The sequence below is a fragment of the Carassius gibelio genome, chromosome A14 (genome assembly GCF_023724105.1).
Source record: "Carassius gibelio isolate Cgi1373 ecotype wild population from Czech Republic chromosome A14, carGib1.2-hapl.c, whole genome shotgun sequence".
Taxonomy (NCBI): Eukaryota; Metazoa; Chordata; class Actinopteri; order Cypriniformes; family Cyprinidae; genus Carassius; species Carassius gibelio.
In genome coordinates this window covers 16,540,620-16,554,728 of record NC_068384.1, presented here as the reverse complement: position 1 = coordinate 16,554,728, position 14,109 = coordinate 16,540,620, and the positions used below count along the sequence as shown (strand labels likewise).

Here is a 14,109-nt window from a genome sequence, read left to right as displayed (position 1 = left end):
TTTTAGGCGGTTAGCTGTGCATGCGGAACCAAATACAGCACGCTTTGTTTCTCAGGGTGCTTGTTTTAGTAGCTGCATCCAGTCATCGTGAAGTCGCATGTGTGTGATGCTTCTGTTTGTAATTCAAACGCTCCTGCTTTGTTTATGAAGAAAAATATAGCCACATACTGCCGAGATGAAGCTGTTAACGCATAACATGCTAACATCTCACGTGCAAGGTGTGACTAAAGGATACCCACTTATTATTAAGGTGAGATACAGTGTTTCCATTATTAATCAATATTATTTTTGAGATGCAGATTAATGCAGCAGTAATTTAGTTTGAATTCCAAACCGCCTTCACCTTCCTCGCTCAAAAATCACATTTTATAATAATTTCAGAAAGTTACAGGAAACCTAAATATCCATGAATTTTTTTTTTTTTAAACCATTAAGATATGAGACAGAATAAGGGAAAGTGTGTTTTTATGTCTTGTATTTTTTTTTTATCGCTATTAATGTTTAAAAGTGCAAATGTTACATTGTTTCTTTTACTGTCTATGCATGAACGTTACAAATGTTACGCTCGCGAGCTAACATGAACGTGAGAATTGAAATGTCAGCTGGCCAAGAAAAATAGGCTACGTATTAATATGCACCTATACAAAAACCTACAATTTCCTAAATTTCTAGGTTACTGCTTGGTCCTATTTGAAGTTATTCTAACATTAATAGAATATCAGGTTTTTTTTAAGAATATTAAATAAACTAACTGTATTCTAAAGCAAAGTATAAAAACTTAAATGAGATATTTGAGAAAGTATTCACTTACAGATACCTCCCAAGTTATTGTTGTTAATCTTGCACCTGTTGCTAATTTCCTTAATTATATGACAAACAACTATTTAACTGGGAGAATTCCTCCAATTTTCACATGGTTAAGGCTAAGAGACCCACTACGGTTGCCAAACTTAAAATATTTCAGAAAGAATCAAGTATTTTTGGATTGTTCTCTAATTTTCATCTCCTGTGCATGTGTGTGTGTTTAATGCTTTCGAATGTCAAATCTGACATTAGTTCTGTCTTGGCTCATGAATGAAGGCAACAGAAGTGAAGGTGAATGAGTTGGAGTTCAATGCTCAGTTTGTGAGCCGGATGATCCCTAAGCTGGAGTGGAAGGCATTGATCCAGGCGGCAGAATGGGTGAGGGAAGTTTCATGTCTTTTCAATGATATTTATTAAGGAGGGTGGATTTGAACAGCCTTCCAGTAAGTATGATTTAAAAAGCAGGAGGTGTTTTGTCTGTGCATGATATGAAAGTGAAAGTGACGACCCATACTCGGAATTTGTGCTCTGCTTTTAACCCATCCAAAGTGCACACACACACAGCAGTAAACACACACACACACACTGTGAACACACACCCGGAGCAGTGGGCAGCCATTTATGCTGCGTCGTCCAGGGAGCAGTTGGGGGTTCGATGCCTTGCTCAAGGGCACCTCAGTGGTGGTATTGAAGGTGGAGAGAGAACTGTACATTCACTCCCACCACCTACAATTCCTGCCAGCCCGAGACTCGAACTTGCAACCCTTATTTGACTGCCACTTTATATGAGCATCTATGAGCATCAGTTTATTTGTTTTTAACAGCTTGGGCAATCTCAAGACCTGCCCAGCACTCCCAAACCAAACTATGAAAGTGATGAGGACTTCCTGCGTAAAGTTCACAGAATTCTTCTGGAGGTGAGACGCATCAGATGAACAACATTTTCAAAGAAATTAATTTGTCAACTTCCAGAAAGTTCTGCTGGACCCTTTTCACATTTCCGGTGCTCCGGGGGGATTGAAAGATTATGTTGGTCAGAAGAGAGAAAGATGTCAAATTTGCCAAATAATCTGTTTTCTGTAATTTAATGCCACAGTAAGAAAACTTATATAACGTATATAAGTAAAACGTATATAAGTATAGTGTTATAAATGTACATAAACATTTTGCGATGGAAAAATAAAAAAAACTCTTTGGTAGATTTACAGTGTTTAAAAACACATCACAGTTTGTGAAAAGGGTCCATTATTAAAAATACAGCAGATGTGCAAGCTATTTATGATGTGTGACCAATAAAACTAGATTTGTGCCTCATATTGTTTTCTGCTATTCAATATTTGTTCTGTTCAAGCCAATGGTATTTTAGTGTTACTGTTTTCGTTATGTTATATATATTATTTTTTGTCATTTTTATTAGTTTATATATATATATATATATATATATATATATATATATATATATATATATATATATATATATATATATATATATATTACACACACACACACACATGTATGTAGCTTTAGTTCAAGTAACACTTTTTTTATATATAGATTTTATATAACCGTAATAACCCTGGTTCAAACCCAATTTCAACATGAATATTTCATATGAAGTGAATGAGTGTTCTCTCCTCGTAGGTGGAGGTTGTAGAGGGATGTTTACAGTGTCCTGAATCAGGCAGAGAGTTCCCCATCTCCAACGGTGTTCCTAACATGTTACTCATTGAAGACGAGTAGATCAAGCTGCTACATACGTCCCAGAAGAACAGAATATCAGACCCACGTTTATTTGAGAAACTTTTGGGGGTCCATTTTTATTTAAAGAATAGTGGAGAGAAACACAAGACCATAATTCTGAAGTAATTCTGATTAACACAGTCATGTTCAACTACTGTCTCCAAACATGTGGCTGCTTTGCGTTTGGTTATGAGAAGTGACTTTTTGTTGTTTCTGTTATTGTAAATTGTTATTGTAAAATACTAAATAAATTTGTATTAAGTTAGGCTTCAGAAGGCTCTTTTATAAAATACAAATCATCTTATTAATTACTTGTTGATGCGACCTGTAAATGATAATGTCAAAAAAAAAAAAGTATAATACTAATGTGTGTATATGATTTTTCAGTTGCTTATGGCTACAAGTTATTTTATGGAAATTAATGCTGAAATATGTTTTTATGTTCCATCTGTCCCTAAATTTTATGCCAATATGATGTTTATATATTCATATTTTAAAATGCGTCATTTTTTTTGGGATGTAATTTTAAGCACCAAGTTAAAGCACTAAAATAATTAACTACAGATTGGCCAATATACAGTGTACAGAGAGAGAAAGTGGTTCATTTTTTTTTTTAGTTCAGTTTTAGTTTTTAGTTTTTTTTGCAGTTAGCAATTTTAGTGCTTTAACATACACTTACTTCAGTTAGTTGTCAAGTCAACATTTCAGTCATTTCAGTTCATCTAAATTCAAGGTTTTTCATCTATTTTTTTATTAGGGGGGTTTTCAGCTATATTTCATTGAACAACAATGTTTTAATAGTTTTATTTACAATAATAACCCAGTAGCTAAGGTATATCTACATTATATTTGTCTAAGCATTGCCTTACTGTAGTCAGCTGTAGTACTGGAGCTTCATGGCTCTGCCAAGGACTCTCTCATATCACACAGAAACCTCTGAGCGCAAGATGACGTGGCAGGCCCGAGACTATATTTAGTTTGAGGGAGGTGAAAAGGAAAAAAACAGGATAAGCTGTTTTCGAGCTCTCTATGTTTAAATCTTAAATTGCAATACCGCAACGAACCGTCCGCGGCCGCCTGAAGGCGCTCGAGGCTCCCTCTCCTCTGGTGGCTCTTTCTAGTCCCTAATATCTCATTTCATCAAGGCCTTTGGTGTCTGATACCTTCTGCTTTCTCTTAAATTTCAATTATAGCCCTCTTGGCCAAGCTATAATTATGTCATAATGGAGAGCTGGAGAGAGCAGCTATAAAGCTGTTTTTTAAAGATTAAAGGTCATGTAGATGGTGAACTGTAATTAACAAAGAGAAGAAAGATAGGGAGTGGAAGTAAAGTAAGGACCTACAATGAATGGATGGGAAAACCTAGACTGACGCCTTGGATAGCTATCATTTCTCTCCAGGAAACAAAATGGAAGGTGGAATTAATATCCAGTAAGTCTTTTTTAAATGTGTCCAGTGGGTCTCTTGGGTCGGTTAAATGCATGAGGGAAATATTGGATTGGAAAAGCACATTGTCTTATTTCCAAGGTAAACTAATGAAGAGGCAGTCAGTCAGTAACTTCAGCCTGCTGTGGTGGATATTTGACCGTTTTTGTAAAGATTTTTGTTAAGTAAGTAAACACGGTTCCCAAGGAAAGATTCCAAAAAAGTGTCACCATTGTTATGCAATGATGCCGTCTGGAAAAGTCTGAGAAATACTGACATAACATGTTGCAGGAAAACTGCTCAGGAGACTTCTGCAGCTTTGTTTTGGTGAGTTTTTATGATAGCACTACCAAACTTATTATATAACGCTTAACAGAGCTTCTGTTAATATCTATGAAGTTATTCAAATGTAATTCATATAAATAAACAACAATGTTTTACATTTCTGAATCAGTTAATTTAGATATTTTTGTGGTGATTAAATGTCTAGGTTGTGTAAATGTCCAGAGATAGTAAAAATAAATATTAAAACGTTGACTTACATTTTTGACAAATAAAATCTTATTTAATAATAATAGTTTGAAATAATATTTTACCATAATTTCGTTCACAACAAACAGTAAGGTTAACATTTGCCAACCAAGTCAAAGTCATGAGCCACATGCTTTGAAATATATGGCCTTTTTTCCCTCAGGTTAAATGGAGCGACCCTGGGAAAACTCCTAATAATTCATGACTCAAAAGTTCATGATATTTATGAAAATAAAAAATTTATGATAAAGTAGAAAAATGATAAAGATGTGCAATATGTTAAAACCTTTCTTTCAATGTTTAAACCAGCTGACCTGAGTTCTAAGAACTTGACGTTTCAAACTAATTTCCAAAAGATCTCTCCTTTTTATCATTCCAGACATCCTAGTAATTTCTGTGCTTCTCTTGTCCTTGCCATCTCTCTCTCTCACTCTCTCTCTCTCACACACACACTCTCTCTCTCTCTCTCTCTCTCTCTCTCTTTCCCTCCCTCCTTCCCTTTCTCCCAAACACAGCTGCTGTTTTTTTCTTCCTTTCAAAAACTTTAGGGGCTTGTTTTGTTGATGAGATGTTTTTGATATGTCTGAAAACCTAAGAGTTTATATATATATATATATATATATATATATATATATATATATATATATATATATATATATATATATATGTATATTTTTATATAGCAGAGTAGTTAAGTTCACACCTTCAAAAACTTTCTTTTGACGTCAGATTTTTTTTTTTTTTTTTTTATTAAATTTTTTTTTTGATGTTCTTGTTTTTCCCCTCTCTCCTTTTAAATGGATTACTCTTCGTAAAAGTTCTATTTTGGTAGGCCAAGCCTAAACTAGCATTTTTTCGTTTTGTTTATATTAAATCCAGTTCAACTTCATGCTGCTGTAGACAGTCAGTCTTTGTCATGGGATAATTGTATTTTCCTAAAGCAACTTCAAGGGCTTGATTGAACATTTGGACGGCAGATCTGCTTCTTGACTTGAGGCTGTGAGAAAAGAGAATAAAATCTGACCTGATCTCTTATAGCTGTCATGGGAGAGGAGCTGGCGAGTCACTTTAAAAGAAAGTTCTAGCGGTCCTCACTGAAGCTCCAAGACAAACCACAAGAATTCAGAGCAGCACTTGGAGTTTCACTCTGAATCACTGGATACCAGACGAGCATGAGGAACTCTTCTGTCTATTTCCTGACCGGTAAATACTTAAAACCCGGGGAAGCATGATGGAAAGGCTCTGCTTATAGATTCCATATGGTTTGTAATAATGCAGGTGTGTATTCTGTTTGTCATCACAATATGCACAAAAATCTGGCAAATACGTTACATAAGAAGTACCTTACACGTTTGCGCCTCGAAAACTACCTTTAGGAAAAAAACGGATCTCCATTAAGTTGACGTGGAATTCACACGTTCACATACTGAGCTCAGCAATCTTATTTCCTTCTTTAAAAAAAACCTAATAGACTACACGAATACATAAATTACATGTGAGGCAGAGGGGAGGTATAAACTCGTATCTGACAGCAGAGCGGTTCATTCACCTGGAGAACACAGAGCGCGATCAGAGCAGCCTACGCACTTTGGGTTTGTCCCATTGAAAGAGACGCGCTCAGTGCGCGCTCCCCCGAGGACGTCATCCAGCGGCCCGTTCGTTATAGAGGAGCGCACCCGAGCCTCTCATCTGTCAATCAAACATGTGGTTCATCAATCTAACTTTGCTCGTTCTCAAGCTGTCTGTGTCTGCGGAGGGATTCTCCACGTGCCAGTCCTACAATTTGGACGACCACAAATCTAAAAGGATCGAGGCGGTGCGCGGACAGATTTTGAGCAAGCTGCGCATCCGGAGTCCTCCAGATCCCGAGTCCAGCCCGCCAGCGGAGTCGGTACCGGTGGAGGTGATGTTACTTTACAACAGCACGAAGGAGCTGCTGAAGGAGCGCGCGCGCCAGGCCGAAGCCGCGTGCGAGCGGGAGAGCAGCGAGGAGGACTATTACGCTAAAGAGGTGCAGCGGATCAATATGATCCCACTGCGCACAGATACAAGTGAGTGATAGTTTTATCTCACATGGTTTATTAATGCATATTCAAAGAATGCATTGTGGTAGTGGATGTTTAATTAAACCTATATTTTGTTTAATGAAAGAAAAAAGAAAAAAAGAAATGTCAAACTGTGTAAATATGAGGTGGGCTACAATATCTTTATTCCCAATAACCGATATGCAGTATTTAAATTTTTTGTTTATTTCTGCTTTTTAACACAATGATAACAACATGATTTAGGCTATATTGTATTAAATTCTAATTCTAATAGCATTTATTAGGCCAGTATTGCCTTTTTATGACCGATATGTTGCACATTTTTTAAGCCCGATAACCGATAGGCTATGCAATGTTTTCTGCTTTTATTTAGCTTTTTAACCCATTAAAAACAAAATGATCATTATATAGACACAATAACATGTAATGTATGAGTATCTTTTAGGCCTATGCCAGTTTATTTTTTGTTTGCAATCAAAATTGTCAAGCTTATTTCCGTCTTTTGATTTTAATACATTTAGTAACTTTAACTCTAATGCGATTTTTCTATTCTGCACAAATCATGTATTGCTGAACTAATAATCAAATTTACCTTGTCAATAGCAGGTCACATGTGCTTCATTTTCATTATAATAATGTTACAATGTCACAGTTCTTGTTGCCCTAAAAAATTAATTAATTAAAAAATAGGCTGTTTCATGCAAAATAATTATATTTATATTATTAGATAATATAATATTTATGATATTATAATTATCCATTTTCTTTTGATTTTGGGTGAAATATGACCAGGAAAAGCTTTTGTGACATTCTCTTACATTCATAGTTTATATGTTTATTCACAATAAAGGTATAGTGTTGAGCATATCACAAGGCATATATCTGATCTAACAGCTATATAGTGTACCTATAATATACAATTTTGTTGCTAATAATAAAGCAGCTTTAGTTTGGTGAGGCCTCTGAGAAGCTGAAAGGGGTTAGTCATTACATCTGCTGCTTTGGCACCAAGGCAAGTTTTATTTTCTTGAGGCTGACCCTCAGAAAACCACGCACAGACCACAAAGTGTAAACAAGTCCAAAGTGAATCCTGCTTTTGTTCCACAGACTCAATCAACCCTGTTCCTCAGAGCCCGTACTTCAGGATAGTGGGCTTCGACGTCACCAACGTTGAGCGAAATTCCAGTACTCTGGTCAAAGCAGAATTTCGCATCTTCAGAGCGCCAAACCCACAGGCGCGCACCACAGAGCAGCGTGTGGAAATATACCAGGTGAGAGAATCGCATGTGGTTTTTCCAGACAAAAGGCTTGGGTCGTTTCATTGATGAGCAGCAAGAGACAGCACTTGAAAGGGTTTGATTCCTCACATATTTTTTAATGGTGTATAGTGCAAGATATAGACCAGCAGATGCATGAATGAGCAAAAAAGCTTGTGGTTTTTTCCTTCACACCCACAGATTCTCAAATCTGATGACGTGACGGCACCGTCTCAGAGGTACATCGACTCCAGAACAGTTGAGCCTCGAGCCAAGGGGGCGTGGCTTTCTGTTGATGTCACAGACACTGTGAAGGAGTGGATGGCGTTCAGAGGTCAGTGAGTTCATCCGGAGGTTTGAACGTATGTTTAATGCTCAATGAGAAGAGCAAGTAAAATGAGAAGTATTTCCTTCTCTAAGTCTCTAAAGTCTCTTCTCTAAATCTTTTTCTCTTTTAGAGAGAAATCTCGGACTCAAGATCAGCGTTCACTGTCCCTGCTGCACATTCGTCCCATCCACAAATAATATTGTCCCTAACAAGAGTGAAGAGCTGGATGCCAGATTTGCAGGTCATTTTCTAATCACTCTAAATTTTTCTGAAAAATAAGGAAGGAATAATGGAAAATTAAAAACCTTTTAAAATATAGGCTTAATTGTAAAAAATTATGCGTTTAGACTTTTAACAGCCTACTTCAGTGTCCAAATCCATTGTGTATGGAAACAAATTGTACTACATACAATCATTGCTGGTTAAAAATTGAGAGTGCCTACATACATTAAACTCAAACAATAGCTAAGCATCCTAACATGCCAGAAAATAGTGAAAAATAAATATATATAAATAATAATAATTACATAAATATATATAATGCGCGCGCACACACACAAAATAAATAGCTTTTTTTTTATTTGATTTATTTGTATTAGTCTTATATTACACAATGAGTTACACAATGCTACAATAAAAGTTAGATTTTTTGCATGTACCGTGAACCCCTAAAAAGTATGTTGATGCTTAAGTTACACTTTTAAAAATATGAATATCGTTGCATTAGATAATAAAATATCAAACAAAGCAGAATTTATTTTAAAGACAGCACAAACGCATTTTCAAGCAAAATATTTCTTTAAGAAAGTTTCAAACTTTAGAAGAAAATTGCAATAAAAAAAGACTTGAATCCCTTGAAAACAGTGATGTTTTGGCCAACTTCAGTGTCATAGGAAATGCATTGCTTCATTTGTTGTTATTGATATTTTTGATTGATTCCTTTCCAGGCATTGATGATGATCTAATAAAGCATAACCGAAGACCTGGCATGACTAAAGGACAGATTGAATTCAGCACAAAAACTCCTCATTTGATACTAACCCTGCTGCCCACCGACCGTCTGGAGGGTCCCACCAAGAATAACCGCAAGAAGAGATCAGCAGCAGACACATCCGTATGCTCACGGTACAGAGAGAAAGAGTGCTGAAGTGTGTGTGTGTGTGTGTGTGTAGTATGTGTGTTTGAAAATATTATTTATTATTATTACTTTCTCTGGAATGCTTGATTTTTTTACTTGGAATCAGATATTTTTGTGTAATGCTTGCTTGACTGTATGTTCCATGCCAACATGCATTAGAAAAGCTAAGATGAGACTAAGAAATGAATGCAAGTATAAAAACAGATTCAAAAATCCAGTACAAATGGCTTTGTGCTTACAGTATTTTGTCAAGTCACCACTATTTATAAAGCACTATATGCAATACAGATGGTTTCAAAGCAGCATCACAATAATAAGCAGGAAAATAACCGAATCAATGATACAAAATTCTGTTGTGAAGCAGCTCTAAAAAGACAACCGTCTCATTATTCAGCTCAAGCCTGTTCAGTGTTGGTTCAGTTCTGTTCAATAACTGTGTAAAGCGAATCAATTATGAAACAAGTTCAACTCCGCTATAAGCAGCTCTATGGAAGACAATAGTGTCAGTTAGTTCAAGTTTTGTTCTCATCTGTCTGAGAAGTCTGTCAGAAGTCCCCAGTTAATGCAAGAAACCAAAAGCATTGCATGAAAAACCAATTAAGAAGCAATAACGAGGCACTGGATGAGACTGATCCTAATGTGTGTGCATGTTAAATAGAGGTCTAGATTGTATTGCATCACACACCCACAGAACACATGCTGGGACTCGCCCAGGGAGTGTCACGTCTGATATTCAGTCTATCCCGGGAGTAAATGCTCTTTTAATGTGTATTTGTTATGTGGAGTGGTTCCTCTGTGCTAAGCAACATAGAAATGGTAATTAGGGACAAATTTAAGTCAAATCAGAATTTGTTGCTGGAGACAAAACTGGACAGCAATTATTTAAGGGTTAGTCCAGCCAAAAATGACAATTCATCATTTACTCACATAATCATTCCAAAGTGACTTGATTTCTTTAACGGAGCACAAAGGGTGAATTATTTATTTATTTTAAGAATATCCTGCCCAGAGCTATTATTGCTAACTATAATGAATTGTTAATAGAAATAAAAATGAAATAAAATATGAATATTAGATTCAAAACTTTAACGTTATTCAGTAATAACGTTACTGAACGTTACTGCTCTTATAAAGCATTTGACTTCAGAACACTTGAAATATGCAAAAGTTATTGTCTACGTTTATGATATTTTTACGGTGCTTTTTCTTTCCCCATTAATTGTAACTGCATAGAGAAGAACAACTAGAATCTAATTAAAAATATATTACATAGAAGACAGTAATGTAGACAAGTAATATGTTTAAAATGAATGTGAGCAAATAAGGTTCACATAAATAATTTGTAAAAAAAAAAATAATTTCACTCATTTTTAGGTAAACTTCTCTTATAACACAGCGTGATGCATTGCAGCAAATCATTGTCTCCTCTCCAGGACTGATCAGGGCTGCTGTCTGAGGTCTCTGTATATTGATTTTCGTCGGGACTTGAACTGGAAGTGGATCCATGAACCAAAAGGGTACAAAGCAAACTTCTGTGCAGGGAACTGTCCTTACCTATGGAGCGCAGACAACCACTACAACATGGTGAATATTGATCAGGCTGAGCATGTTTCACAAAAACAGTGATCAGTTAAGTGTTGGATGTTAGAGGATCAGGACTACCAGCTCAAAGATCTCACCACCCTGCATCATATTTGCTAGGAAATAGGAAAATCCAGTGCTTGTTTCTTACCAATTTTGGGCTGCTGATTGCAAAAGTAATATCTGTTTTGCTCTAGCACATCACACTTTCTCACAAAATCTGATTTTGTAGCATTTTTGTTATAATGTGAATCCTTTCTTCCTATAGATTTCAAAATTGAATATTTGTTCAGTTCTCAGCCCATTTTCACATGTATCTTGTATAACTGGATCTAAAAACATAATTTTATGACTAAAATCCTAAATCCCCCTTGTTCACTCTATTGCAGATTGCATGTTAAATGATGCGTTTTGAATACTCCTCTTTGTCACTTTATTTATTTTGATAAGTGCATTATAGCTGATACATGTGTATGATTTGAGAAATATAGTTAAACTAGATTTCTCTTCAAACTTGTGCAGTGTTTGACAGAGTTCGCTCTAAAATGTTGCCTTTAGATGTTGCTTTCCATGTCTGCTTACAGTATTTCTCTGTCTGTCTTCCTTTGAGATTCTCCCGCTGTATAATAAAATGAATCCAGAGGCATCAGCATCTCCGTGTTGTGTTCCTCAAGACCTGGAGCCCCTCCCCATTGTTTATTACCTAGGCCGAAACCCCCGTGTGGAACAGCTCTCCAACATGGTGGTCCGGTCCTGCAAGTGCCGTTGAAGCGGTGGAGGGCGAAGACATAAAGATCTCAGATGGAGGACAGGACACAGGTGCAAACTAACATCTCGATAGAATGCATCTTAAAGGGATGCTCCTCCCAAAAATGAAAATTGTCATCATTTACATACTCTCATTTCGTTCCAAATTTGTATGCATTGATTTCTTCTGGCAAACATCAAAGACAATGTTCTGAAGAATGCTGGGAACCAAACATTGGAGCTCCAATGTGACACTGAGGCATTTTTCAAAATATCTTCTTTTATGGTCTACAGAAGAAAGAGGTGAAATGTTATCTTTGGGTGAACTACACCTACAAACTTGTGGGACGTGGAATAGCGCATAATCATTCATCAGCGAAAACCGTCATTGGTAATAGTCTAATAAATAAGCTTTTTAGTCTAATATTTCCTCGCATTTTCAGTGACACACAAAATACACACCAGCAGCGCATCCTTTTTAGATTTTGTACGAAGTTTACTGTAGATCAGTTTATATTTTTGCAAATGTAAATAGTTTTTGGTGACGTTTATATGTGTTTATTTGCTAAATACAATAAATTTTGATTATATAATATATATTTTGTGGCCTTTTGATTCATTTTTGTCACATTTCTAGAAGTTTCTCAAAGTAGATCATTGGCTGTGGCCTTTATATTTATTCACTACAGCCTACTCTCGTGGCCTACTCTCAAAGTTTCCTTTTTTCTTCAAACGATAGCTGTGTGGTCTGCACTTGCTGAAAATGCAGATCTGACTAGTGGACTCAACGGCCAGATGCAGTTCGAGGCTAGAAAATCTCAGATGTAAACAGGATGTGAACAATTTCCAGACACCGACCACTCATGGAACGCCAAATTTAAACGCTTGGGGTTCAGGGTTTGTGGTGACATGGCAGAAAGAACAAGTGGGCGAAAAGCGGGCGACCCACTGAGTCGAAATGGCCTGTAGGACGCGTTTCAAACGCACCACGTGATGGCTTTGATTTGTATAATCTGGCAATGCCATCCACACCCTATAATGCTGAGCGATATAATTTTGTCTGATGTGTGGTAAGTCGGAAGGAATGTTGACTTGGCCTACATACATCGGCCTGTTTGTTTTCATTCCTCCTATCAAGCTTCAACGTGTCCTTTAAAAACCTATAGCTGCTGGCAAGGCATTAAAAGTTTGTTTTTGAGTGAAAAGCACTGCTTAAATGTTTATCTGTGGCTACCAGAGCTAAAACAAGCAAATTCCTCTGTCTCTCGCTCAGCGAATAAAACCTTCATAGCTTGATAGGAAATGGGGGATGCAAAGGGAGAGAGGGAGAGCATGTTGTTGCATAACAGTCTTTAAAACGAATATACAAAACTACTTATTGTCGCTTACGCAATGTTGACTCAGCATCCTCTGCAAAAGGCTGACTGGTGGAGCACAAATATGAAACCTCAGGGCATGAAAGAGGACGATCTGTCGTCTGAGGGCCGTGTGGTTTGGGGAGAGCAGTCTGGGAGTGAGAGCAGCCTCGGGACACATGGTTTAGACGGGGTGTGAATGTGTACAAGTGTTGTGAGAGTTACACTGGAGTCTAGACACAGCAGACTGTGATCAGCCACTGGCTGAATCCTTTCTGAAGCTGAATGTGCTCCGAATCCGAATCATAAATATTGAATTTAATATTATCCAAAACCAGTATGACCGAGAGCAGTTTGTGTGTGTGTCACTGATAACCAGGTGAAAAAGAATTACTGTTAAATGTATTAAAAATGTGTTTGAAATTCCGGTAGTATATTAATTATACAATTGTACATGCATTTAGACTTTTTTATTTTAGGAGTACTTTGGAAATAGGTTCATTCTTAGTTACGAAATGTGCTAAAACACAAGAATACTTTTTGAAACATTTTAGTGTTTGTACAGAAACCATACTTATTTTATGTTTACTTTCTGTAAAAACGTAATAAAATGATTCATACTTTCATAAAGTATATGCATCTTATTTATTACCATATTTAGACCTTCTACGATATATTTTACGTATTTATGTAATGAGCATGTGCTTCAGTCTGCTTTTCAATGTGAAAAAAACAACAACAGTAAAGTATATTAATTCACACACATTGTAGATTACAGCGATAAATTATGCAAGTGAATTCTTACATTGTATCAATTTATAATTTAGTATTATAAGATTTAGATAATTTAGTCAACTATGCCTTAGTAACCATACCTAAAATCAGTGTTGTCCTGTTTTGCTTGTTTGTGCTTGTAAAAGAATACTTAGAAATTAGTTTTTGTCTGCTTATGATATTAATTAGTGCTAGAACCAAAAAAGAAGAAACAACATTTTCTGTATCATTTCTAGGTTAAAAATGAAAAACGAATTAACGCAAAAGTACACGGACCGAGCTGTATATTTGAATCTCATATCAATGAATCTCAAACGTTTCTTTCTGGCTGACATATTTCTTATAAAGTGACTTTTAGGGCTCTTGAGTGTCATAATAACTTTGG

At 36.2% G+C, this 14,109-nt stretch overlaps 2 protein-coding genes across 2 annotated transcripts; both read left to right on the top strand.

Annotated features, from left to right (window-relative positions):
- Nucleotides 1–47: 47 nt before the first annotated feature.
- LOC128027029 (multifunctional methyltransferase subunit TRM112-like protein) lies at nucleotides 48–2,809 on the top strand. The gene is made up of 4 exons (XM_052614352.1): nucleotides 48–250; nucleotides 1,081–1,182; nucleotides 1,629–1,721; nucleotides 2,446–2,809. Exons 1-4 carry the CDS (start codon nucleotides 176–178, stop codon nucleotides 2,542–2,544), a joined length of 369 nt encoding a protein of 122 aa, XP_052470312.1. The 5' UTR covers nucleotides 48–175; the 3' UTR covers nucleotides 2,545–2,809.
- Nucleotides 2,810–5,251: 2,442 nt separating this feature from the next.
- Nucleotides 5,252–12,192, top strand: LOC128026998 (transforming growth factor beta-2 proprotein-like). The gene is made up of 7 exons (XM_052614320.1): nucleotides 5,252–6,551; nucleotides 7,653–7,816; nucleotides 8,003–8,135; nucleotides 8,260–8,370; nucleotides 9,077–9,254; nucleotides 10,701–10,851; nucleotides 11,459–12,192. The coding sequence occupies exons 1-7, from the start codon at nucleotides 6,203–6,205 to the stop codon at nucleotides 11,615–11,617; spliced, it is 1,245 nt and encodes a 414-aa protein (XP_052470280.1). The 5' UTR covers nucleotides 5,252–6,202; the 3' UTR covers nucleotides 11,618–12,192.
- Nucleotides 12,193–14,109: the final 1,917 nt, after the last annotated feature.